Source organism: Dermacentor albipictus, chromosome 2, assembly GCF_038994185.2.
Source record: "Dermacentor albipictus isolate Rhodes 1998 colony chromosome 2, USDA_Dalb.pri_finalv2, whole genome shotgun sequence".
NCBI lineage: Eukaryota > Metazoa > Arthropoda > Arachnida > Ixodida > Ixodidae > Dermacentor > Dermacentor albipictus.
The window spans coordinates 128,106,978-128,134,237 of NC_091822.1; the positions used below are offsets into that span (position 1 = coordinate 128,106,978).

Genomic DNA, 27,260 nt, shown 5'->3' on the forward strand with positions numbered 1-27,260 from the left:
TCAACGGTTACTCTATTTAATTTCTAAATGAAGTAGCGCTGCGCATTTTTTTGTTGCATGTGCTGTGAATGGTTGGCATACAACCCGCCTTAATAGAACTCTCCAGCCAGGTGCATTAACTCTATCGTCGGTGTATAGAAACCAGGCCCTGCCAGACTTCAAAACAAACTGCTGTTACGGCACGCGAACTGTCTAGACATATGGAGAGGGAGGAGGGGTGTTTCTAAGAGCAAAAAAAGGAGCGCTGAACGCTGCGAGGCTCTCAAGGTTATCTTGCGTCTAGTTGATAAGAAACAAGTACCTGAGGATAAAGGATTCAACCGAAGGATCAGAATAGAGCCCTTCCGGCATTACGTAAACGACGTTGATAAATAACGCCCGTGGGAGTTTTTTGCAATCTTTTTTGCAAGGTTTTTTTTTTATTCAGGCGCCCATTCTCGCAGCAAACATGACACTTCGACTTTTTTTATGTGACAAGTGTCTCCGACTTTTCCTTTTCGGCAAAAGGTGCGAGGACATGTAAGGCGATGTAAAATGCCAGTCACAATCGAAATCATGAGCCCAATTCATGATGCTTTTTGTTGTTCGTAAGGGTTATTTGCCTTTAGTCGTCCGCCTTCCCTAATTATAAGTTCAACGCCACTATTAGTCGGGGTCTGCTGTTACGAACAATTGCACTGTTCTTTCTTCTTCTTTCTCTCTTTTCGTGAGTACGGGCCTAGTTATTTATATCGGACGAATTCACTCTAAATGTAAATGTTTCAGTAGAGGCTCCACGTAACCACAATATAAATCATCTTCCCGTGCCAATGTGTACCGGCGCAGGGCTGTTCCAATGTTCAGAAGGATTTACACAAAATGTACGTGAAGGTAAAGGTGCGCTGAACCGCCCCACGTGCTTGGTGAAATAACGTAGTCTGTGGGTAGCGTACACGCTGCTGTGAACATCTCAGCCAAGTTGCGCTATCCTACGCGGTGCGTAGAGCTCGCACGCGGATCGCGAAGTCACCTTTCTCTCAAACGCTCTTTTTACAACAGAAGCCTGCCTTCTTATTTTCTTCTGGACGCTTTATTTCGTCATCGGACGCTTTATTTCATCATTCCTTTATGTAGCTGCTATGGGCCGATGATTGACATCACGCTTTGACATCAAGAAACTACAAAATATTTTTTTTGTCGTTTTTCGGATCTAATTCTTAATTGATTGATGCGTATAGCATATGACGCCATTGCTCCGAGTCTAAATGTAACTGCACCATACTATTAAGATAGCTCTAAAGCTTGCTTACGAAGGTAAGAACGTTTTGTGGCGGCCTGCTGCAGTCTCACTACTATATACGGATGTGCCACGTTGGACGACTGGATACAGATACCGTCTTGTAAATCTACATCTCAGATGTTGTTGACAATCACTAAAAAATTTTAGGGCCATTCGGGTGCGTCAACGCTACCTTCTCAATTAGTTTCCCAACATCGCAGGCCACAGAGAGAAAGCACTTTATTTGCACCTGTCAGGGGGTATGGGTGATCGGGGGGAGATGCAGCTCTCCCTTTCACCGTCTACCTCCCCCCAGACCAATGGGATGGTAACGCCTAGCCCAACGCATATTTGCAAGGCATAATTAGCGTGACAAGGCCGTTGATACTTCCCCGCAAGGAACGATTTCTTCGCGCCAAGATTCCCTGTATCCCTCTTGCGGGAGGTTGTCTGGCCTATAATCATATCTAGCTTCCGTTCTTAGTCCGTTGCTCCTCCCGTCCTCACTCCTTTCATCACGGACAACGCGAGATCAGCGTTTCTGATACTTTGTCGTAAAGGCTGCCGGATTATTGTCCCTGCCCACACCAACACCACGTGGCGTTATTGTATCCCGGGGCTCTTACACAGATCTCAGATTTTGTTATGGAGCAGCTGGAAGCTGCTCTGTCCGTGCGTAATCAGTCATCGTCTGGGTCCGATGGCGCGGCACAAACAAAACTTGTAATCCTTGGCCACTAAGATGCTATCATTGGAGTCTAACGACGGGCATAGTCATGCAGACTGTGTAACAAGTGCCGTATTGTACGTGCTACTTACTATACAGCCCTACTAAATCAGCACAGTTTTAAGTCAGAGTTCTGCCAGACGCTGTATGGGGCAAAGCTCAGCATTCATTCAGACGACCAGGAATAACTAACGTGCACCATAATCTGCGTTCATCGATAGGTTTCATGTTACACTGTGCTGGCATATTGGATAGCAGTTGCAGCCCGAAAGAACGGCTAGATGGTAGACTATTTTAGTACTGTGTACGTTGTGTACGCAGTACTAAGATAAGAAGAGTTTCGCAAAATGGCGGCGTGAAAGGCGACCATCGGAAGGCTTTACTTTTCAATCCCCTAGGATCTGACTTTCTTGCGTTACATAGCAAAAAATATTAACTCTTTTTCTGAGAAAAGTGTTGAGTGTGCGCTGTTTGCACGAAAGGCTCGACCTCCTGTTGGCGCACTTTGCCGCAAATAAGGGTGCCAGCCTGAGAGAGTGAATGCTCAACTTTTATTTTTCTCGGTATTATTCGTGTGCTACATCCGTGTTAAATGTAGCGTTTTTTCAAGGCCTAAATATAGGCCGACGTAGCGTGAAGGTGCGCACACGTTACGTCAGGTTGCCTAGAACAGCGTCTACAGTTCGACTGAAGGTTCGAAGTACTGGCAGGCGCGGCCAACGCGCTTCTATGCGCCCGGCGTCTAACGAAGCCCGCCCGCTTACGTACGTAGGCATTTCCAGTACTAAAAGCCTTGACACATGCATACACCTCGCCGCAGCGGGACTCTCGCCGCATAATCTGAGCCATTACACTGCTTGGACGCAGGGACCGCATCATCGATCCCTTTTGGACTTCATTAAGTCGGCAAATCTTTTTTCATTCATTTAATCATCCTTATTCAACCCCATCCCATACCCTTGTATGCCCTGAGGCATTTACCCTCGCATTAAAAAAAAAAGCCTTGACGTAACACGCGCTGCTACGTTCGGCAAAGCGCTCGCGTGCTGCGTATACGTATCGTCACGGCGCAGTACTAAAATTTGTCTAATGGCGACCTACTTGGAAAGAGTTATAACGCAGGGCGTCCTCAGAACGCAGGAGGCCCACGAATCATCCTTGGGACGATAAGCCGTTGGCTGCTTGGCTACAGCCCGTCGTATGTCTTATATTGCACGTCGTAAAAGCAAGCGGCTTGGAAACCTAGTGTCTTACGGCCCACTGTCCACACTAGTTCTACTGGAAGTCAGGAAAAAGGTGACCGCCGGCGCTTGACAATGTAGGGCTCCGGTTTCCCGCCATGACGAAACGAGTACGATGCGAGGGACTTGATGACTTGCTGGTTTCTTCGACACGTGACCGACGTACTTCTAACACTTTGCCGTTGCAGACGATTCCGTCTCTCGCATACTGCTAGCACTAGTGGCTTGCGCACGAGACGCAGGCTTATTCCTCGAACGTTTTCTACATGAATTACGACAGCGAGTTTGAACGCTGGTATCTATGAGAACTGAACACATGGTGTTAGAGTCAACAAGAAAGTGATGCTTATTATAAATGCCTTTACTAAATCTTCGTTTTTTCTTTAGCTTGAAACGGCCTTGTACATTTGCGAATGGATCATTTCCAACTAAATATAGCCTTACAAACGCTCCGATTCGCAATGTGTATGCATGTGCGCAGAGTCTAATAGCGTTCTGCATTAAAAAATCTGATTGCCTCGTAACTGAGTTCGGTGATAGCAGATAACGTATTGAATATAAAGCCACAAGAGCGTCTGCCGGCAACAAGCATGAACATGAGATACCTCGGTGCACTAACCATAATTTCCGTGCAAGCTGGATGAGTGCAACGTAAGAGTTCCCATCAGTAATTTTAAATAATAAATTATGGGGTTTTACTTGCCAAAACCACGATCTGATTATGAGGCACGCCGTAGTGGGGGACTCCGGAAATTTGGACCACCTGGAGTTCTCTAACGTGCACCTAAATCTAAGTGCGTGGGTGTTTTGGCATTTCGCCCACATCGAAATGCGGCCGCCATGGCCGGGATTCGATCCCGTGACCTCGTGTTCAGCAGCCCAACACCATAGCCACTGAGCGACTGCGGCGTGCACATGCTTCAGTAATCTTGTAGGAAACTAAACTTACTCGGGCGGCCCGCCATCAAGGCACTAAATTAAAGCACGGCTTGGTGATACAAGACCGCTTTCTAGTTAAAGGCAACCTCGATTCTACCGCCCAAGTTGTTGCCTAGCGCCATTCGATTACCATCTAACAAATCTAACAAATCGGGCAGTATATACCGTGCGTTTCACGTGACCATACAAGCAAACTTTAAAGATGAGAGTAGCACACATTACACGAAATATTGTTAGTAACCGTATTGAGCTACTCATGTACTTTTTTGAAGTACGATGAGTTTGCTAATTAGATGATTAATTGCGAAAACTTTAAACATTCGTTTTCAAACATAAGTCGTCTATGATACGTTATACAGTGTGCTGAGAAACAAATAACACAGTTGTTGCCGGGACGTTATTTTTTACACGCGGTTCTTTGTTCCGGGCTCAGAAAAGAGCCCGCGAAATATGAAAAAAAGAAATTACGTCACTGTGCTTTTGCGTCTGGACTGTAGCACTCGCATGCATGTTTCGAAAGAACGAAGCCTGCACGCTTTTCGAAAGCCCACGAGTGTGTCTGCATCCGTGTTCAGAGGCGACTTATCGATTATCATTTAGTATCGTGGCGGATTTTGATCCCAGCAACAACCGTGGGAGCGTGCGTTGGACATCGTGGCCGATATATTTCTTTTGCAATTGTCACGCAGTCTTTACAGACTTTCATGCAATAATTGATAGAGAGAAATCAGGCGCTGAGATCGTTCAGCCACCATGGGAATAATAGACAGTTTTAGTTACACGTACGTAGAGGCTTTGCGTACGTAGAGCGGCTACGTGTGAGCAGTGCGCATGCGTAGAACGTAGCGGGCGCGCGCGCGTCTCAAGGACGTACGTGAGATTCAATTCTTTGCGTGCGTTTCTTGCGCACGTAGACAGCTTCGCGCTGGAGTTCCGCAAGACCACGAACAAGCGATAGCGGTCCGCGCGCGCGCAGACGGCTCGTATCGAAACACGGCGACAGGATTGAATGGGCTACCGCCGTGTTCACATTTCCCGATAGATGGGGTTACGGGTCCCTCTTGGCGTGCGTCGCGTACGTGTAACTAAAAGCGTTTCAGATGGCGTGCACGTAAGGTACGTAGGCTTTTCACGTTTGCGTACGTGAAGCCTCTACGTACGTGCAACTAAAACTGTCTAATGTATAGTACATGGATTGTGTTATCTTTGCGCATTGGGCTTCAGGCGTTCTTGCGGCTTCGTTTATTACGCTTTATCTGGGCCGGAAGTGGACTAAATGTCAAAGCAATTTATACGTACTTTAATGCAGAAGGTATTAGGACTCCTCAAGCACGCATAATTGCTCATAATTGTAGTGGTTCCGCTTGCCCATGCGCCCGGAGCGTGAGGGTATCAATATGAGGCTTTTGTGCTAGAGCTCCTGTGTTTGAACACATGATTCAAACCCAGGACCTTCTATCACATAGGCCTCTATACTGAAAAAAATTATGCCACGGACGCCTGCATCGGACAAGCGGCATAGAATTTCTCGCGGGCAAGCCAGCACGTTGATACGGTTGTCACGTTTCGATTTGACGACCTCGACAGGCTGAACCGCTTCAATTAGTAGCGATTGTGCGTTTTCGCAGACCTTCCTGTAATAAGAAAAGTGTAGCTTGCTGTGACATTTAAGACAACCAAGGCAAATAAAGCGTAAAAGGCAGTCACAACTAACGCGTCAATCAATAAGCACGAAGTTCAGACAAATCCACGCACTACCCATCGTTCCCATGGTGGCTGAACTAGTGCAGCGTCAGAGTTCTCTCTGGTAATTATTGTACGAAACTCTATGACGGCCTTCATCCTCTGGAATCGAGATCCAGAGCGCTGCAATCCACACGTAAAAGCGTACAGTGACATTTGTATATTTTTCATATTTAGCGGGCTTTGCACAGATCCCGGAAGAAAGAACCGCTTACACGATAACATCACGGAGGCTCCCTACTACCTATCTACGTTCCGGCATTGTTGTCGAACTGTTGCTCTTTTATGTGCCATTAAACAGCCACTGAGAGAGGGCCTATCGGTAGTTCCAGTTCACGCGTCAGCGTTCAATGAATTTTCTCAATAAGAATAGCTCCATTTAAACGAAATACATTATCGTTGTGCGCATACGGGCGAGCAAACCATGTCACTACTTTTGTCTTTTATCCGGTGAATCCGCTCAGACGAGCTTAATTGCGTAGCGTGCTGTATATCAGGTACTATTTATGGTTACAGATTATTCGTACAGACGCATAGAGTCACTCTGCGTGGAAAGGAATTGTCGCCACGCAGAGTGAAACCAGTTAATAATAATAATATTTGGGGTTTTACGTGCCAAAACCACTTTCTGATTATGAGGCACGCCGTAGTGGAGGACTCCGGAAATTTTGACCACCTGGGGTTCTTTAACGTGCACCTAAATCTAAGCACACGGGTGTTTTCGCATTTCGCCCCCATCGAAATGCGGCCGCCGTGGCCGGGATTCGATCCCGCGACCTCGTGCTCAGCAGCCCAACACCATAGCCACTGAGCAACCACGGCGGGTAGTGAAACCAGTTGATTGCTGCGATTGCTTCAAACAATCCCAGCGATCCGCAAGGATTGGTTGCTCAAGGTGGCGTAAAAAAGAAACAAACTTGTACTGCCCAAGATACTATTTATGCTTCCCCGAGTATGATCCATCAAAGTTTTGTTTTAAGGGCATGAAATTTAATTGTGGCCTATAATAGGGTTATTGATACGCTGTAGCAAAGTTACAGCTGTGGTCCTGGATTGTAGCATGAAGTGACACGGACAGAGATTAGAAGCAGGCAGGGCGAGCGCTCGTCCTGTCTGCTTCTAGTCTCTGTCCGTGTCACTTCGCGCTACAATCCAGGATCATGTTACCGTACCAACTCGCCCAACTTTCTATCCTTTTGCATTACAGCTGTGGGTAGTTTAGAAAACGAATTAGCATTTAATTAATTACCAGAGTTTCAACACTAAGGGGGGCGGGGAGGGTATGTATGTCTACAGTGCATGTATTTGCGATCACCAGGCTAGGGGAGGGCCCCCTATTAATTTTCTTAGGGGGAGGGGCTGCCCTTTTTGCGATCCCCTTGACTTTAATCCCTCTTAATTCTATACTGATTGAGTTCTTACTGAAACATTGTCTTTTTTTATGCGAAGCATATTACGAGGGCTCAACCCAGCTCCTCAGGCGCGGCGGTGACCATGAAATCACGTGACACCGTGACGTCACGACAGAGGAGAAGTGGCTTTGGCTCAACTCTTGCAAGACGGGCTGGGTGGGAATCGAACCAGGGTCTCCGGAGTGTGGGACGGAGACGCTACCACTGAGCCACGAGTACAACGCTTCAAAGCGGTACAAAAGCGCCTCTAGTGAATGCGGTGTTGCCTTAGAAACGCGCTGTTTCTAAGGCGTGCGTCTCTTGCTCAGGCGCACATTTCGTTGCCGCGCCGAACGCTGCTTTGCTCGACGCTCACCGCGTCCAATGCGGGGCGCGTAGTCGCTGCCCTGTAGCCCATTGTCTTACACCCCTTGGCGGGTCGACGGGAACGCTGTCGCGTTCCACTCTTGAAGGCGAAGAAGTAATGCATGAGTTGTTTCTTCGTCTAGCCGAACCAAATATAGCCAAGCAACAGCAGTTCACCAGGCTAAACAGTGGTTCAACAACTAAAATAAAGGCTAGTATGCTTCGCATCCTGGGCTTAACCTTACCTAAGCCACAGCCATTTTTTTAATTTGCTTTTTTGGTCAGAAACAATGGTAAAACGGTCGTTTTAGTTTTCTTGGTGTGGAACTGTGTTTTGGCATTAGATGGTTAAAAGAAAAAGAAACAGATGTAGGAGCTTGGCCTTCCAAAATTACGGCGATGACGTGCCAGAAGCACGATTTGATTTTTAGGCACGCAGCAGTGGGTGGCCTCGGAAAAATTGCGAATACCTGGGGTTCTTTAACCGTGCACTCAATGCACGGTACACACGAGCGTTTTTCGCATACCGCTACCATCGGAATGCGGCCGCGATTCGAACCCGTATCCTCGAACCGAGAAGTGCAATGCCGTAGCCACATGGGCCTTCACTGTACGACATTGCAGGAACGTACCTTTCCTCCGATGCATACAGCCACTGGAAGGAAGATGAGGGGCACACATATGATGTAGACGAGACGCCATGACTCCTTGAGCACACCGACGGCAGCCAGCATCTTGCGGCCGGTTCTGACTAAAAGAAAAAAGCAAAGAATTACGATTCAGTGGAGAGAAGTGCCACGAACAGAGGTCGCATTCATGCGGTGGTCGCAGCTGTGACAGAAGATTTTGCCCCAGAAGTTCCAATACACAACATTCGACACACTAAAGTTGTGTTTGCAAAGCAAACGACCGTTCATAAGTACGGCAATGGGCAAATTCTTGAACATTTTTTAATGGCGACTCAAATATGCTTCGAATTGACGCGATTGTGGAATCGCCACTTAAAAAAAAGTGACGGAGCGGAGATGCGGCCGTTATCTGCGCGGTTTTCGGCCTACAGGAATATGCTTGTCTTGCGGCGGTTCGAGGTAGCGATAAGCCGATCAGACAGTTCACGAGCCTAAATGCGCTGTCTGTTCAAACGCATCACGTTCGCAGATAGCACTGCAAATGCGGGCCGCGAGGGCATGTCACATGCATTTCTTTTTTTCATACATCAGCGCAGAAAGAAATGAATACGTAACAAGGAAGAAGTCAAAAGCTGCTCATTAAAATGTTTGTTAAAGCGCTCTACAACTTTATCAATGGAAGTTTTTCCCTAAGGTTAACACTTGTTGCGAAGTGTGTTAATTTGCCTTGAATAAATGTGCAACTAAGCATAACACAAGACATAGCGTAACTTGCTTCATACAGTAACCAATATTATTCGGGACGCATCTTCGAAAAGTACTAGGAATATTTTTAATCCTTGGCTAAAAGTGCTGTGGCAACATATATGTAGATATGTGTGTTTGTGTGAAATTGCTAATTATTTGGTAGAGTAATAAGAGAAAGTGAATTAGAAGAATATCTGGAAGGTCGGACATTCTATGCGAAGGCGGCTAGTCAAGAAGTATGAAATATATATTTTATAAACGGCCATCTTTCGATCGATTTGTTGTTCGTTGGGAGGCATCAATATTTGACTAGTCTTCAATTGTATAACAAAAGATCACTGCTCTAACTTCCGGTATTTGAAAACATGCGTACGTTTCAAAATCTCTTAGACGTGAAAGAAAGAGCAAATCAAAGCTGAAGTGCGTACTATCCGTAAAATTGCCGGACACCGCTGTGCTGTATTTTTCTTGTTAGGTGGCGCTATAAGGGGAATCGCGAATAACTTATGTTCTTTCGAACGAAAATCTCCCTAGTCTTCATGTAACCTGAGAAAAAGGAGCTCTCTTTGTTACAGTAAACGCGTCTATGAGCTACGTCCTCAAGGTACTTTCTTTCCCTAAAAACAAATGATAAAACTCACGGACATGCCCAGATGTGTTAATGATTATGAAAGAAGCCGTAAGAAACATGTCATGTCTCGCAGGTCAATACTGCCGGAGCTACGTCATTTTAAGAAAAACTCATTTTAACTCTTTTTTTCTTAATTTGAAGTATCTCCGAAACACGGATGCAGCACAAACCGGAGCCATAAATAACAATTATTGAGCAGTAAAGACATGATTTCAGCAACCTGACACGTGACGTAACACTTCTAACCAAAGGCGTGGGTAAATGGCACTCTTGGAATCTTCGTTGTCTCCGATAGCAGCGATGCAATCAGGAAAGCGGCTTCATTCCATGCTGCCTTTTCTGTTTTTCTTTATCTTTTTTTTAGATAAATGAATCATCGCAGTATGCGTTGGCTCGGCAGGATGGTGCGCCAACCACTGACAATATGGCCAGAACAAGACGACATGTGGACGTGGTGATGATAGCAATTAGCATCTCTTAAAGCGCGATTAATGTGTTTTAAGAGCAAGGACGGAAACATTGTTGATGCGACAACTTCTCAAACATCACTCTTCGAAATAAAGGTATTTGTATTCACTAACTTAATTTCTTTGTCGCAGTATTAACATGCAATAAGACGCAGTTAGTGGTGGTGGTTGCGATAATAATTTTACTGATTGAGAAAGGTAGTAACCTTTACTATGGGTTGCTATTACCAACTCTAATACATAGTAACCGTTATAAAGGCAACTGAACAATAATTAACAACAAAATGATAGTGCCTATTTGGCCTACAGTGCCGCTTCCATTCTCGTATCAGGTAAGTATTATTGTAAATGCACATATAAGTAAAACTACAGAAAGGAAAACCGCGAACTACATTGTATACGTCATACTCATTCCACCGTCAGTTCATGGTACGTAATTGTCTTGCTTATAGCATAAAACTTATGTTACGGCATCAATGACATTGGGCCACTACTCTGCGCAGAAAGCTGTGAACGAACCATAGGCTAAAACAACGAACGCCGAATACAACAACGTACACTGTAAACAAAAGTTAGCCGACATTGGGGTTTTTGCGGCTCATGAGCTTTGAAGACTACCTTGCACCAGAAAATTACTCTGGCATGCGGCAGTAAAATGCGTTACATTACATCGTTTTACTACCACCTCTGAGAAACGTAGTAAAAGGATGTCATGAGCCGGCTTTACGACGTACAGAGTTTTAGATCACAAGACCAAAAACCATCTATTGAGAGTTTAAAACCACGTGATCTGGAACCAACCTGAAGATCACGTGATTAAATACTACCACTTTACTCCCCAAGGTTGCAAGCTCCGCCCAATCCAGTTAAGCCTACGCTCGGCGACAGGCACGGCCGCGGCAGGAATGGTAAAGATCGATGCCGTGGCGGTGCATCCACCAGCGGAACGGCAGAACGTTGGAAACTTGGAACGTATGTATACTACATACGTCGCGTAAGAGGTGTCTCAAGTGGACGCGGCTTCCTGCCGGCGCGCCGCCCGTTGCACGACCGACGAGCCGATCGACTGCATTGCGTCAGTGCGAACTCATCGAAAAATAATGTTCCGATTCCGCTCTGCACGGCGAACCGGCGTGGCCATGCTCGCATTCAGCGACAAAAATCGCCTCAAGAATCGTTCCTGGACCGATCCTCTCTACGGCAGGTAAATATCTTGCCGTTCGCGAGGGATACCGCCATCGGCCGGCAGCCTACAAACGGCGAGTTGTCGCGTCTGCTGCTCCGGCCGGAAGCAAGCGTGTCGGTCAAAGTTCATTGCCAAGCACAAGCCCACTTTTTCATGCTTCTACGAGCGAGAAAACGACTGTTTCTTGTCCACTTTGAAGCTGTGAACGGAATCGTCACGACCCACTGTAGCACAAAATAAACAAAACGTTGGTTAGTTGTAGTGACAGTCAATGGAAAGCCTCACGCATTAGAAATAGATGCGATCATGTCGAGCGGTCTCGCCAATTCAAGGTGAGGGCACATAATCTCGTAAACACCACAGCTAGCGCTGTAGGAAGCGTGTATACGAGCGGTGATCATGAATTTGTGCTCAGTAGGCGTCAAAGAAGCCCGTAGGCCATCCACCATTGCAAGCAGACGGAGGTGCACGGACGGCGCGCTGATGGGCTCGTGTTCGCCAACTAAAGCGGGAGACACACGGTCCGATTCGGTGTCCGATCCGGCGTCCGACGCGCCTGAACGGCAGCCGGAATCGAGGTGTTTTGCCGTGCCGAAGCGCCGGATCGGACGTCCGGCGTGCGACAAACCGGGCAAATTTTCATCGTCCGATGTGTCCGACAACCGCACACTCCGCACCGTCGTTTGGCCGCAGCTGATGTGACGTTCTCTGACGTTCCCTCCACGGAGGCGGCGCTGGCAGGCCGGTTTCTCGCCGTCTTTTTTTTTTTTTCCCTTGCCTGCTGCAGTTTGTTGCCGACACGAAATAGTTACCAGTTCAATAAAGTTATCTCGAACATGTGCTTATGATGCAAAACAGCGCCTAGTACACTAGCACTAAGCTACCGTCGAAATCGGGAGCCGCGACGCGAGGGCCTTTCCGCGGACAAACAGCACACACCGATCTCTATGCACCGACCGTCCGAGCGAGGCTGCTCGCTTCGCTTGCACGTTTGCCCTTCGCAACGACTGCGTCGAGTAAACCAATTGTATTTGATTACGGGCTACCTAAGTGCACAGCGTTAATTGTTTTGGCAAAAATAAGCCCTCTTCATCGAGCTCGGGCTGAAACAAGCGCCGTCGGCCGCAGCGTCCGCCTAGCTATGCCTGCCGGCCGTATCGCTGGCTGTTACCGGAGCCGTCAGTGGACAACGCGCCGTCGTGAAGTGTTCTGTCACTTGCAGGGGCATAATTTTATTGACAGTGTTCACGTAAAGCGAAGCAGTGTTGTGCAGAGTTTTTATATTGCGTTTCTCTACGTGAATCTGAACTCAAGCTGGGGGGGGGGGGGAGGAGGGCTGGATCTGGGCGGAGCTTACGCGCCGCTCGACCGTTCGGATACAAGCACGTTGGATCGGACGCCGAATCGTACCGTGTGTCCCCTGCTTAAAGCTCGCTCATGGTTCGGCGTTAGTCCCTGTATATTCTTTATAAATAAGGAAGCCTACCTAGGCACTGTAAACCCAACAATTGGGGCCTAATGCCTGCCCTCTTCCCAGCTACAGTTTCGTTTGAGCGACAAAGTCTGATTTCGAAGGCCGTGCTTTTGCAAACTGCATGCGACTGAAGCGGTTGCGAATCTTGAAGGCGACAGCCGCTTCGTTTTTTTTATATATACAGTACATTTTCTTAAACTGCGTATAAAAAAGTGCATATTTATACAAAGTTAACACTTTTGGACCCAAGAAATTTGTTAAAGTGTCCCTACCGATTGTTGTTAGGAAAAAAAACACGTAATTTTCTCATTTACGACACATTTTTCTAAAAACCGCAGAGTGGCGCCACTGCAGTATTTGTTTGGTCGACATACCACGTTGGCTGTCAGAAATGCACACTGCAGTAAGGCGGTATTTGAGTTATATTTTAGAAGTGCCTAGACAAAATGTGCTCCTTGTCGTGTGCAGTAACCATCGCAAACCCTCCGGACTCGTGTAACGCCGTTAGTTCGCCGTGTGTTTCGTGCGATCTACCAGTGTCGACAGTGAGTGTCTTATTACAGCGCCCGTCCGAGTTGCCTTTGTTCTGCCCACGCTCCCGTGAAAAGTCTGGTACTGGAGCTTCGAATCGTAGTGTATGGAAGGCTGTTGAAGGTTGTGCTTTTGTGGAGCTGGAGTTCATCGGAAGTTCTACAGTGCTTGCGCCAGAAAGACGTCGGTGCCTCGGTACCTTTGAGACGAAGGAGCGTTGGCCAAGTCTTTTTGAAAGGTAAGCAAGTTTGGCCCTTGCGCGCATTCTTGAACTTATGATTTACGTAATGAACGTTGTGTAATTAGCTAGAGCAAAGCGCTTTCTGATCGTAGGTTGGCCGTCTTGCTGTGCACATTTAGCAAGCAATTTCACGAAGGCTTCCTCTGATATTACAGCGTACTTGCATTCTGCTGTAAAATATATGCTACCCGCCTTGATTGCTATGCCTGAATGGGCACACAATTATGAAAACACTGAAAGTTGCTGTTCGTTCGGTAATTTTCTGGCAAGAAGTTATTCGTTATATATGCATTCCCGCAAGTACAGTACATGTGTAATGTATCCGTTGATGTATCATGGGCTTCGCGCGTTGGCACACGATTCCTATGTTTGACGCTTAAGCGGATAGAAGCTTGTATGAAGATTTTTGTATGTATACAGTTTGGTTTGGAGGACCACGTCGCGAGAACCTGTGTATTGTTTATGTTATTGAGTGTCTTCGCGTATTTGTCTTCTATGTTGCAAAACCGACATACGCCGATATTACAGTAACGAAGTTTATTTTTAATCGAGACATTTCAGACACCGGCCTTTAAGAAAGACATAGACCAACCAATTCTTACGAACGGGATGCCAGCTCTTGCAATCGTAGGTTATACGGGAGTGCGTAATAAAGTAAGGACTGCGATTTTGTAGCGATACTTACCCCTCGATTCTATACCACTCTTGTCGCCCACCGCAAACGACCGGCTGTTCCAGTACGTAGCACGGGCCGGGGCGGCAGTCAGACCACTAACGAAAAGGAATGGCATCGCTACAAAATCGCGATCTAGCTTTCAGAATGCTTTTCATGTGCTCAATATTTTTGTTTAATCCAATGCGCCACGTTTTACTGCATATATGAGTTTTGTTTTTGATTGTCCTGGTAGCCTGTTGTTGCTGATTTCGTTCCTTCCTGAAACTTCACTTGTTACAAAATATCAGTGTAACCTCCTTAGATATAACAAAGAGACATTTGTGCAACCAGGCGCAAATTCATGCAGCTGGCTGTGTGAGACTCTTTGCAATTCCACATGACACTGGTAAATCACAAATTCCCAGGTTCACAGCACAATAAATTAAACATTTCTTACTTTTGAAGGCTATGCGGATTCTGGAGGCATCCCTACATCGAGCAGGAACCTGCTGCACTGCTGGAAGCTGGACAGCACGACAATAAAGCACGTGATCTGTGTGCTTTCTCAAAGGTGCGTACAAAACTGGCGCTGCCTTTCGAGTTGTAGGATACATTTGTGTTATATGCAATCATTTTACTGTATTGCCATTTTCAGGATTTCTAGTGGCTGATCACGAATTTTATGTTTTGGTGGAGTGCCCTCAGTTCAATGAATTTACCTAAAGTAGCCTCCTCTGAGTTAAATATAATTGGGCGCTTGAGTAATTATGCCTTATATACTCCATATAGACTATATTAATCTAGCCAAAATGCCTTTTTAAGAACCATGAATTCAGATTTCGTGCCTTGAATAAGGTGCTCTAGAGTGTCTAGAAAAATGCGTTGTACCACCTAAAGACATGGTTTACGCAAAAGTGCCTCAAGCAATGCTTTCGCACAAAAGTTGTATCATCAAGAGTTTCAGAGAAGCCTGTGTGGTCGGTATGAAACATGACAAAGACAGACATAGACCAACCAAATACAACAATAAAAGCAATACATTTTGGCTTCCATATGGAAGCCTTGTTCACAATAAGACTAAAAAAAGTGGAAGTGCATATTTATGTAAGTTTTAGCATAAGATGGGCATGGGTTCCTTGGTTTCAGATAAACGTGTGTCCTGTTGATTGCATCTCCAGGGAATCCGGGTACAGGCATGGCTTCCAATTTCTTTCCTGGCCGATTATGCTAGACACTATCCAGTCACTATTGTGTTTAGTCATTGCTGCATGCTCCACTCCAAGCATTTGATGCCACTCTTTTCTCATCCACATCGTTCTGATGTTGGCGTAGCCATTGCTTAAAGTTGCCCATTGCTCTAATGTAGATAGTATTCATATACACATGTTATGTTTCAAAGGTCAGAATTCATGTCAGTAAAATTTTTGATACGGTTTGTTACTGGGATGGCTACCTCGTTGGTTTAACATGGCTTGTCACTGGGATCGCTCTCTTGTTTGTTTAGCTTCTTGTCGGGTTCTTATGGGTTTGATTTTGTGCACAATGAGATGTTACACACACGCCTTGCATACACATGAAAAAAAGCCTTACAGCAGAGATAACATATATGCATGGGCATATATATGTGTCAATAAAATACTCGAGCCTCATTTCTGCCGACAGGAAAAGAAGTTATTTCTCCTCGAGGCCGTGACTGCTTGCAATAATGAACCTTCAAGAAACGGTTTTCTTTAATCCGTATTTTTGATATCTAAATGCTTATGTGGCATGTACAAACTGCTTGCATCAATTTCTCATTGGGATGAGGGACCTAAATTTTAAATTTGAGTAATAATTGCAATAAATAACTCATTTCACCTGTCTTCTTATGACTCTAAAATTCTATGCTTCTACCTTGCCAAACCTTTTATGAAATTAGTTTGATGAGGCCCAATATACAGGGCTTTCTAAATTGAAGGTATCAGTACCTATTAAAAACTGTGCTAAGAAAATGCTGCTTGTGTATGTGGTTTATTCATTTCTCAGACAAAAGCTTTACACCCAAGTGCAGTCAGTAAATCGAAAACAAGTGCGTCTTGTTCAATAGTTCTCGAGCACTTGTGCGTCACTATAGTCGGATACAAATTTAGAAAACAGGGGAGGCCCCGCCCAGATTAATGAAGCGCGACGTCCGATTGCCTCCGTGACTAAAATATTCCCGCTCAAAAAATCGTGCTTAGGAAACGCGCAATTCTCAGTATAAATAAAGACTTTGATGACTGGTTTAGTAGAGCTCTCATGTGCTACAGCACATGCCAGATCGCGACAGAAAAATAACCCCATGCCTTCCACAACGCTGCCCGTCGTCTGCTCTTTAGCTTCATTGCAAGTGGCAAAAGTAGAAAGAGCAACTCTGCATGGCATTTGTGCTTGTTTACATGTACACGGCCCATTTACTACTCCTGTTCCGAGCTTCAAATGAATCAGCTGCTACTGAACCAGTACTTATATAAAACAATGCATTTATCGCAACCATTACAAACCCAAGATGCTCAGTGTCAGCGAAAGCACCGTGTTAAAGGTCAGGAGGGAGGTCACAGCTTCGCATATTTCAGGTGGCAAACTATCGACGCCCTCGCGAAAACGCCCACAAAATGTGGAGAAAAGAAGAAGCAGCACGAAGAAGGACACATGTGCGCTGAGGTCGTGTGCACGATTTCTTTCACCACAACGAGATACCGACGATCGAGATCTCACTAACGAGTTCTCGAAGCGTATATTGTGTTATGTTTGTGCCCTGGGATTTGCCTGACGGAAGGCCAGTGCTATGGTTTGTCGACTGTGGAGGCAGCATTCATCCCCGCATGGTGCCTGCCTGCTTCGGACACGACTACGTGCACGGCGTCCACGACGGAAGCAGCCACCGGATCACGGACTGCTATTCGGCCCCTCCCCGTCCCGGCAGCAATGCAACCCCCCCCCCCCCCCGCCCCCCTTTGTCCGGCGGCGCCCACACCACAAACGACTCCCGCTGTGTTTGGGACAGTTTCCAAAGGAGGGCTTTGTTTCGACCCGGTGCCTTGCAGTTGGTTCCCTTTGTCCTATGCGGGCCATAAAACTTGCCCAGCGCACCATTCTGACCGACCGCCAAATCGTCCTGACGCCGCAGCGCGGTTCAAGGAAGCGCCGGCCACTGAGAGCGGCGTTAGGACCCTGGAGGCTGCCCGGACCCTTTCTCTCACGACCTTGTTTCGTCCTTGGGGACTGTCTGGGGGATCTTTGGACGGAGGGGTGTTATTTAAGCAGCTTGCAGCTGCTCTGTTGGTCTCTGTCCTGATAACGACGACAACATGTAAACATTGTATAAAGAATTATTCGCAGAGAAAACTCTCCTCGTCTCTGACTCTGCGTGAAGCGAGGTCCAGATCTCCTGCCAGCCACACATACCTCGGCAAGCGCAACAATGGATCTCCCATCACTGAAGCGGTGTACTGTATGTCAAGCACAGCAGCCAAGCATTCTCCCGTGACCTCTCAAATAAATAAGCGGTTCATTTGATGACATATTCCTTCTAATGGAAGCCCAATTCTGAAAAAGCAACGTCCTGCACAGATCATGCTCAATATAAGCGTTGGCATGGAAACGTGCCGAAATGCCGGAAAATCTGAATGCAAATGCAGTTGTTAACTCTGAATAACTATGTGGGGCCCGAAATGCTCATTCGGGCAGCCACTGTCCAGCTTCACACGAAAAAGCAGTAGTCAACGTGAATGAAATTGACAGCCACTCTTAGCAGCCTGCACGCCAAAGCACATTGTGCTTTGTGTGCAGTTGTGCTGCCCCTACTGTTTTTTCCAGCCCGTTGAGATGAATAATGCCAATGTCAGAAGGCCCAAAATACTCTATTGGGCAGCCACTTATGAGCATGACGGGCCCTGTGATGAAATAACAGTCATCAGGGCACGCTTCAAAGGCACCTTTAGCAGTCTGCACGTCAAAGCCCAGTCAAGCCGTCACCACTGTTGGTGAAACGGCAGCAATCAATGCGAGAATGACAGCCACTGTTGGCAGCTTGCATGCAAACACACATTCATGTGGTGGCATTGTTTATTTTGGTTACCTGGCCTAGGCAAGTAATGCGAATAAGAGAACAATTATCAAACATCATTAGCTTAGTTAGGCCCAATATACTCAGTCGGGTAGCTATTAATAGCAGTAGTCGAGGGCACGCTTGAAAGGCACCATTAGCAGTCGGCACATCAAAGCGCAGTCAAGCCGTCGCCACTGTTGGTGAAATGGCAGCAATCAATGTGAGAATTACAGCCACTGTTGGCAGCTTGCATGCAAACACACATTCATGTGGTGGCATTGTTTATTTTGGTTACCTGGCCCAGGCAAGCAATGCGAATAAGAGAACTATTATCAAACATCATTAGCTTAGTTAGGCCCAATATACCCAGGCGGGTAGCTATTAATAGCATCAGTCAAGGGCACGCTTGAAAGGCACCATTAGCAGTCTGCACGTCAAATCACAGCCATACCGCAGCCATTGTTGTATTTGTTTATCTGACCGGGCAAGTAATGTAAGCACATGTAAGCACATGTAAGCCAATGTAAGCACAATTATTCACCCTGAATAGCTCTGCTAGCATTGTGCTAAAAATTGCTGAGTGAAGTTGAATGTGTTTTATTGAGGCAATTATTTAATTTACAAGCCATCGGCATGTCGATCAACGGCCAGGTTCAGACAATGTCATTTGTGAAGTAATAAATGGTGAAAGTTGCAAAAGCTCTCAGTGCACTACTTCGCTGGGCTCCATTCATTGAAAAATGTCTTTGCAACGGCGAAAGCGTCAGACAGTAATCACACCCCACTGCACATTGTTATTCGTGCTGAAAATTTTCGCCATCATATGTGATAGGCAGCGAAACCGTTTGTTTACTAAGACTGAATGCATGAAAAATGCAACAGCATAGCAAGGTGTTTCACAATATGCAGCCTTTCATGTGTACTTCTGGCTAGCTGCCGCATGCACTGACGCATAAACATGAACAGAGGTAAGAGGCAAAGTTACTGTGCAACCCACATGACGCTTTTAAAAAAATGTATCTCTAAACCTTTCTGTTTTGATAGGCGATCAAAATTTGTTTTGAGCAAGTTGGTTAATCACATTGCAGCAACAACACAAGAAACAAGGACAGAAAACGCAGCGAGTAGGCAGATTTAGAAGACGAGGTAGACCAGTGAGAAAGGTTTTAATGAGATGGAAGAGGCCAGTCCTGCAGTGTACAGGAGTTAGTGCTTTGAATGAGATTGGCTAATAAAAATGTGTAAGGACTTTGCTGAAAGAAAACTATCAAAAACAAATGCTAATATAAAATGAAAGGACAAATATGAGTAAGTGCAAACACGCATGGAAGCAGGAACGCTGGCAACACAACTTATGCGTGACTGTGCCACAGCACGCATACTACAGCTTGCGTGCGCGGTGAGCACTGGTGGAAAGAAATCAATCGACGGTGCTATACACAACGCTCGAACACCGCCGTTAGACGCTCGGCTATCTCACTGTTGACAACGATCACTCACGCTAAGTTGACGGCGACAAATCTTTGCATTGGAGGCTTCTTTGTCAAATATTTTCTGTTGAGACGCTCGTAGGTTTGTTTCATGCGCGCACGCTTTTCTAATTTCTCCTCAGAATGGTTTTGCTCCATCACTTTACCCCGTCCGACGAAAAATGCAGCGACACGGTACACGAACTCACCCGCCGCTGACAGCAGGCACCAGACTTTGGCAAACTTTTCTTGTCCTAACTTCACTCAGGAGCGAAATAAAAAAGACGTGAAACAAACAGGCAGGATGTGTGTTTGCAGCAGTCGCCGAGGCATCCTGTTTTCAGGCAAAGCGTAGCGCAGCATCAGCGATGCTCGCTGCAATGTTTCTTCGCCGGATCACGGCTTAGAATAAACGCACGCGGCACAGATGCCGCATTGTAAGCTCGCAGTAATATTTCCGGCATGATAGACAATGACAAACAGTTTGGGAATTCACTGTGACGAGGCATTGACACGCACAGCTGACGCGACTTGGCCCAGTTCGAAGCCCGGGCGGCCATCTTCGACGGCGGGCCACCGGCCGTCCTGCGCATGACGTCAGTCCAGAGTGCGCACCCATTAGTGGATGCTCGTGTGCATCCGCCTCGGAGGAGTAAACGCCCCTGTTTTTCTAAAGTTGTATCCGATATAATCGAGCACATCTTGACCCTTGGCCTAATACTAAATCGGGCTTGAAGCTTTCAGTGTGTGCTAATCGCTAGAACAGCACCAGATTTCATTCTGTGCCAAGGGGTGGAACGCATTTGCTTAGAGCTAGGCAGATGAATGTCTTTCTTTTGCATTGAAGTTCCCAATACTTTCTAGTCTTAGGTGAAAGTACACAGCTCAGCACAACGCATGTATGGTATACGTAAGGGTACTTTGTTCTTTAAACCGTATCAACAAGAAGCAGCTACTTCCGTTTTTGCAAACCTTACCTTATTTCCTAACCTTTCCTTGATCAAAAGTGTAGAAAATTAATCTGTGCTTGTTCTGTTGTTTCACAGGTAGACATCGGCGACGGTGTATATGGTGAAAAGGGCCTGCTGAAGAGGCTGCGCCTGGATGCTAACAACTCAGGCTTTCAGTTTGCGGGGGGCCTCCTTAAGGCTCCTTTTACAAAAGAAGAGGTTGAAGGGAGGCGCTACACATGGATGCGCAGCGATTGTTTGTGACAGCATCACTGGCCTGCCTTTTCGCTTTGTTCTGGGTTTTCCACGTTATCTACTCGAAAAAGGCCCACAGGATTTTGACATTTATTGAGCACTGCTTTCTGGATTTTTGCTACACAAAGCCGCAGGTGAAAGCATTGGATTTAGTCAATTTTTACAAGAACTATTGCTAGGCAAAAAAATTTTCAGACGCATATCCTCAAGAAAGTTTCTGTCAAAATTATTTTGCCTAACAAAAGCACTCGTGGGTTCTGTGGCTGACAGGTTGCCCAAGCCATGTAGCACAGTGCTTGCTTTAAAGGGACACGAAAAAGAAAATTTATTTGAGCTTTATTAAATCATTCTTCTACAACACCGAAAAAACAACTCCCACCATGAGAATTGGCTTGATAAGCCAGATAACTTGCAAAAACGAAAACTGGTGTCGCCACCACCACCTTATAGTTCCTGCACCAGCTCGCTGTGATATGGAATTTGACGGTGTCTGTTCGGGTCTAGCTAATGTTCTACTGGCCAATATTGATGAATTCTGTTGTAAAGGTGTCAAAGAATATACTTAGTTGAAGTATGACTCCACACTGATGTGCGGGCACTGCATAAAACTTGAAAAATGAAAGTTAAATCTTCATTTTCTCTTCTAATAATCCTCTTATTGCCACAATGTTCATGAATACAGTTCTGAAAGATTGTTTTATCAGTATAAAATGATTTACTGTTTCACTTTAGTATTTCTGTAATGGACCTTCAGCAACAAAATGTGTGTTAGTATTCCACAGGTATCCTCAGCGGGGGCAAAAGCACCAGCAGCATGCTCAATGATTCTGTACCAACTGATAACTTGAAGGATGTCCTGTGCCACTAGGGTTAGGCCAACGTGGCTCTGTGTTAATCACAAGTGTATTATGCAAAACTTAATGGCCCAGAAATTGGTAATTCAGGAGGGAGTTGAATTAGCAATTTTTTTTTCTTTATCATGGACTTCTCACATTACACTTTGTCACAACGCATTCACTTTAAAGTAACTGGAGAATAAGGTGGTTTGGTATTCAGACATGCCTTCTGTGTGTAAACAGTGTTAGATGAGCAATACAAAGATACACCATAGATGCTGACTGGCAACATGAAGGGGTTTGAGGGCAGCTACAAATATACATCCTTGTAGTCGTACCTATAGCACCATGTTCAATTTGTCACACAAGCATATGGCATCCATCACAACTGCATGCCTAGAAACGGACAAGGGCAACACGCTCAATTCCCTTTTAGTCTATCTAAGAAGCACTACAATTTTTAGGCAACGAAATTGAAATCTGGCTTGTACCCATAAGTACTGCAATACAGTTGTGCAACGTGTTCCTCTTGTGTGGAAAACGGGCTGCATGTGTTTTCTTTGAGCACAAGGGGGAGTGGTATCAGTTAGAGCCCCTCCATCCACGTGCCACTGCCGCTTTCTTAAGTAGCGACAACCTTTGTTGTGCGCCGCCTTTTCCCCTCACACCAAATCCGGTTCCAGCATTTCCAGTTTAAAAGTTTCCGGTTCCGGCGTTACCGCTTCCTGAAGTTGTGCTGCGGGAATTTCCGCTTTGACTGCCGATGGTGAGACGCCCACGCGTGCTTAGCAGAGCTGTGGGAGTCACCATGAGAAGAATGCAAAGGCGACAAGCTGTTGTATTCCGCTGAAGTAGTAATTCGTGGTCGCTGTTTTCTAAATGCACGAAAAACGGCAGTGGTCTCCAAGCGCCCAGGCACTACATTCCACTGTACGTTGTCTCTCGTGGCACAACCCGTCGCAGGTTGGCGCGAAACAGCGAACACGATCAGATCGCTGATTGCAATAGGCGGTGGTACTTGGATGGAATCGCATTCACAGTTTAAACCGCAGCTGGTGCAATTAAAGCCTCTCCATCGACGCGAAAGTAAACAACGTTAAGAAAAACATAGCGTTACTTCCACTCGGAACAGGAAGCTGCAGCTACGGAAATTCCGCTTGACACCGGAAGCTAAGGGGGTGAGTGGCAGAGGAGCGTGGAGGAAGAGGGTAGGTTGGCGGTACTTAACATGGTCAGCGGAAACGTGTATGGAGGGGCTTTAGTATCAGTTAATGGCTGTTTTCACATATATGTTTTGTCGTGTGTATTAGCAATCACCATTTTCCTTATCTGAGTGAGGTCATTTTTTAGAAAGTTTGAAAGTTTATAGAACATGTCGCTCATGGCTGTTGCAGTTTTCTTCCTAACTATCCATTCATTGCACTGTGCACCCATGTCTTGGGCAACTAGCTGTTTGAAGGTCAGTATGCTATCGATGGGTCTAATGGTAATCTCTAGTGCCCTCTCATTTGCTTGTTGCAATACTGAAGAGTTTTGTATATTGTGTCACTTGTTTATTTTCACTGTACTTTAGTTTCACTACATCTTGAATGTGTTGTGATAGTTTTTCTTTTGCAATGAAAGATATGGTGGACAGTTGCCAACACTAATGTGATAGTATAAATGCTTGCTGTATTTATCACAATTGTTTCATTTCGCTGGGGCACTAATGGTCATTAGCAGCAGATGCTAGCTGCCCTTAAGTGCAATGTTTTTATGTTGCATAGTATTGTTCATGATCCATTGAATGCACTGCACGCGCATGTTGTGGACAACTGCCTGTTTGAAGAAATTGTCTGCATATTCAGTGGGTCTAATGTGAACATCTCTACTACTGACTTAGCTTCACTACATCTTGAATGTGTTGTGATAGTTTTTATTTTGCCGTGACAGATGTGGTGGGCAGTTGCCGGCACTAATGTGATAGTACGAATGCTTGCTGTATTTACCACATGGTTGTTTCATTTCGTCTGAGGCACTAGTGGCCGTTAGCAGCAGATGTCATTTGGCCTTATGTGCAATATTTTTATGTTGCATAGTTTTGTCCATAATCATCCATTGAATGCACTGCAGACCCATGTTCTGGACAACTGCCTGTTTGAAGGAATGATCTGCATATTCAGTGTGTCTAATGTCAACATCTCTAGTACTGCCTGTGTATTTGTGAGTTAGATTTTGTATTGTGTGTCATTTTGTTTTCACTGTGCTTTAGTTTCACTACATCGTGAATGCGTTGATAGTTGTTTTTTTTGCAGTGAGAGATATGGTGGGCAGTGGCCGGCACTAATGTGATAGTACGAATGCTTGCTGTATTTACCACATGGTTGTTTCATTTTGTCTGGCGCAGTAATGGCCATTAGCAGCAGATGCCATTTGGCCTTAAGTGCAATATTTTTATGTTGCATAGTTATGTTCATACTAATCCATTGAATGCACTGCACACCCATGTTCTGGACAACTGCCTGTTTGAAGGAATGACCTGCATATTCAGCGAGTTTTATGTGAACGTCTCTAGTACTGACTGTATATTTATCAGTTAGATTTTATATTGTATGTTGCTTGTTTTCACTGTACTTTAGTGGGATTGCACATTGAATGTGTTGTGATGTATTTTATTTTGCTATGAGAGATCTAATGGGCAGTTACCAGCCCCCAGTCTGTGTGTTAGTACAAATATTTATTATGCTTATCACAGTATCTTATAAGGCTATAGTTTTGTGATGATTAACTCATGCCTGACTTTTTTATGAGAAACATGTCAGAACTAATAAACAATCGCTCATGCTTGGGATCCATGAAATCGTCTTTGTAATCTTTCAATTGTCTTCGAAATATTTCCACATCAGGCCCAAGAAACTCCAGAACTGGCTTGAAAAATTACTCTCGGAAAGAACCGAGAAAACCTGATGAACGAGGTAAAAAAATACTCCGAGATCAGCTCCAACAAACCACAGAATGGGCTTGAAAAATTACTCTCAGGTAGAGCTACGAAACCTTGATAACGAGGTAAGAAAATACCCCGACATCAGTACCAACAAACTCGAGAATAGGCCTAAAAATAACTCCCAGGAATAGCCTAGAAAACTGGATGAATGAGGTAAAAAAATACTCCCACATCAGAACCAAGAAACTCGCGAATGGGCTTGAAAAATAACTCTCAGGAATAGCCTCTAGAACTTCGTGATGGCAGTAAAAATATAGTCCCACTATCGTCCCTAAAAACCTTCCCACAGATTAAAAAATTACTCTCGTTTCTACATACAAAAACCTTGGTCAGCATGGTAGTAAATTTTTACCTCGACTGATACGTAGTAAAAAAAACCCAGAAACGGGAATGCGATACAGGACGAGCGGTTTACTCCCGTTTCGCGTTATTTTTGTTTAGTGTGTAGTTACTGCGCCATTTTCCATAACTTTTGAAATTAGAGAAGGCGAGTTCAGGAAGACTTATATCCCTACTTTGAGGAGAAATGGTAGTAGCGGTGGGTACTTATGTGTTTGGATAAATAGTCAATGGTATTTACCTAAATTTCTATAGCGTGCAGTCGGCACATATACCCGTTAATCCGACGTAATGAAAAAAAGTCACACCTAAATTTTTGCATATGAGCTGTCCCAACACAGCATAATAGAACTTGGCCAAGACAAACGTTACCATCTTTAGCCTTCCATGTAACTGTGGATCTTTTATGTTGGTAAACAGATAGTAAAAAAGTTAGCAGGTGTCAGTGAGGTGCGGCAGCTTCTGTGGTTTCTAACGCATAATGGTTTTCTTTTTTTTTCATGAGTGTAAAATAGGGTACTCTTCCTTCTACGCATCCAGATAACTGATGGATGGATGGATGCAAAACTTTAATGCCGACCTCCATTTTACTGTTCATTTACACGCTGCATGAATATGTTTTCGAAAGAGCGTCAGCGTGTTAACTTTGGCTGGTTGTTACACATCGGTAAGAGAACATATTTACGAACGCCACTCAGGGCACAAGAAGAGGCAAATAGCCACAATCACCCTGACTTTCTTACCATATCGAAGGAGGACTAAAAGCGGCACGCCAGATCTCGCCTTATTCTTGTCAACCATTTATTTTTAGACAATGACATTATCTCGCGGACCGGTCACGCTGTGCGCCACTTCTCACTTGCGGCAGTGCTGCAGTGGTTTGGCTACGCTGGCCCCTTTCATTTTCATGTCTATTTTTTTTGTCTTGCACCTTACTTGGCGCAGTAGCTCAGGGGCTATACCGTTCTGATCCTGAATGCGAGAACACGTGCTAAACAGCTCCTGGCGGCGATAGCCACATCCAAATTTAGACGAAGTGTCAAAACTCCAGCATACTTTTATTTAGGGCGCCCGTTCGCAAATACACGTTGTCGTTTATAACATTGACCAATTCGTCACACGTACCTTTTAAGCAGAACGTCCGTACTCGGAAGTGATGCGATTTACCCGAAAAGCGTCTTTGCAGCGTGAAGAGTCGCCCTCGCCCCACTGTCGAATCCGTTACCACGGCCAGGACCATTTGCGCGCAACGCATGTAGTCAAAGTTAACCCGGAGATGGGCACAATGACGTATTTCATATGTAGACCTTTCTACCACTTAGTATGAGTATATCATTTCTACTTATTGATCCCCCAGCCTTTCTCCCGAATATGTTCATTATATATACTCCGCCCCTCATACAGTCTTCTTTTTCTAATGACTTGAATATTTAAAGCTCTAATACATTTCCGTAGAACCGATGGTTTTTTTCAAGATGAACAAGTTGCGAGACCGTCGCTTGCGCAGTGACAGTTAAGCACCTTCATCTTACCTTTGCGACGACAGTGGCTACTTCTGTCGCGAATTTTTCCAGCTTCTCTTTCCAAAGTTTATACACGTGACTGAGACTCGAAGCGTCGCGACGCGCTGTGACGAGGGCTCTCGATAACGGAGCAAGTGTGTTCAGGTGGAAGGGGAGGCAGTACTCCTTATCGCTGGGTAAGTGTTGCACACACGTTCGCCGACGCTAACAAGAGCGTGCAAACACACAAACACACATACGCACACGCGCACGCAACCGTCACGGTCGGACAAGGGTCTGCCAAGAAGGTTGCACCAAGCGCATGGCTGGCAGCAAGCCTGAGATAAACGACATAAAAAAAACTGCAGACTGTAGAGAAGCGCGATTGCTTCACATTGATAAGTGCCTCCCAATCTCTCCTTAGTCTCCTTTTCTCCGGTCATCCTTATTATGCGGTGTCCTTCACTTTTGCCATCTTATCTGATGTAGACAGAATGATGTGCTATCTCCGAATCTTACTCGTGGGGTTACAGTCCTTGAAGATTAGGTGACGAGAGGGTCAACACACGTGGCGCCGTGATTTCCATTAACATGGGTACCTCCCATGCCCAAATCCGCGTTGCAAGAATAA

General features: G+C 45.5%; 1 protein-coding gene and 1 long non-coding RNA gene across 3 annotated transcripts in view; one reads left to right on the forward strand and one right to left on the reverse strand.

Annotated features, from left to right (window-relative positions):
• Window positions 1–26,382, reverse strand: part of LOC135897382 (uncharacterized) — a 97,465-nt gene extending 71,083 nt beyond the window's left edge. The window contains exons 1-2 of the mRNA XM_070533320.1: window positions 26,253–26,382; window positions 8,298–8,416 (exon numbers count right to left, since the gene is read on the reverse strand). Of these exons, the coding sequence (XP_070389421.1) occupies window positions 8,298–8,416; window positions 26,253–26,382 (249 nt within the window). The remainder of the gene's footprint in view (window positions 1–8,297; window positions 8,417–26,252) is intronic.
• On the forward strand, window positions 13,170–23,454 carry LOC139056099 (uncharacterized). Of its 2 annotated transcripts, none has more exons than XR_011512153.1 (3): window positions 13,170–13,568; window positions 14,692–14,797; window positions 20,811–23,454. It is a non-coding gene; the product is annotated as an uncharacterized lncRNA (long non-coding RNA). The 2 variants fall into 2 exon arrangements; XR_011512154.1 differs by lacking the exon at window positions 20,811–23,454 and adding an exon at window positions 16,821–17,158.
• Window positions 26,383–27,260: the final 878 nt, after the last annotated feature.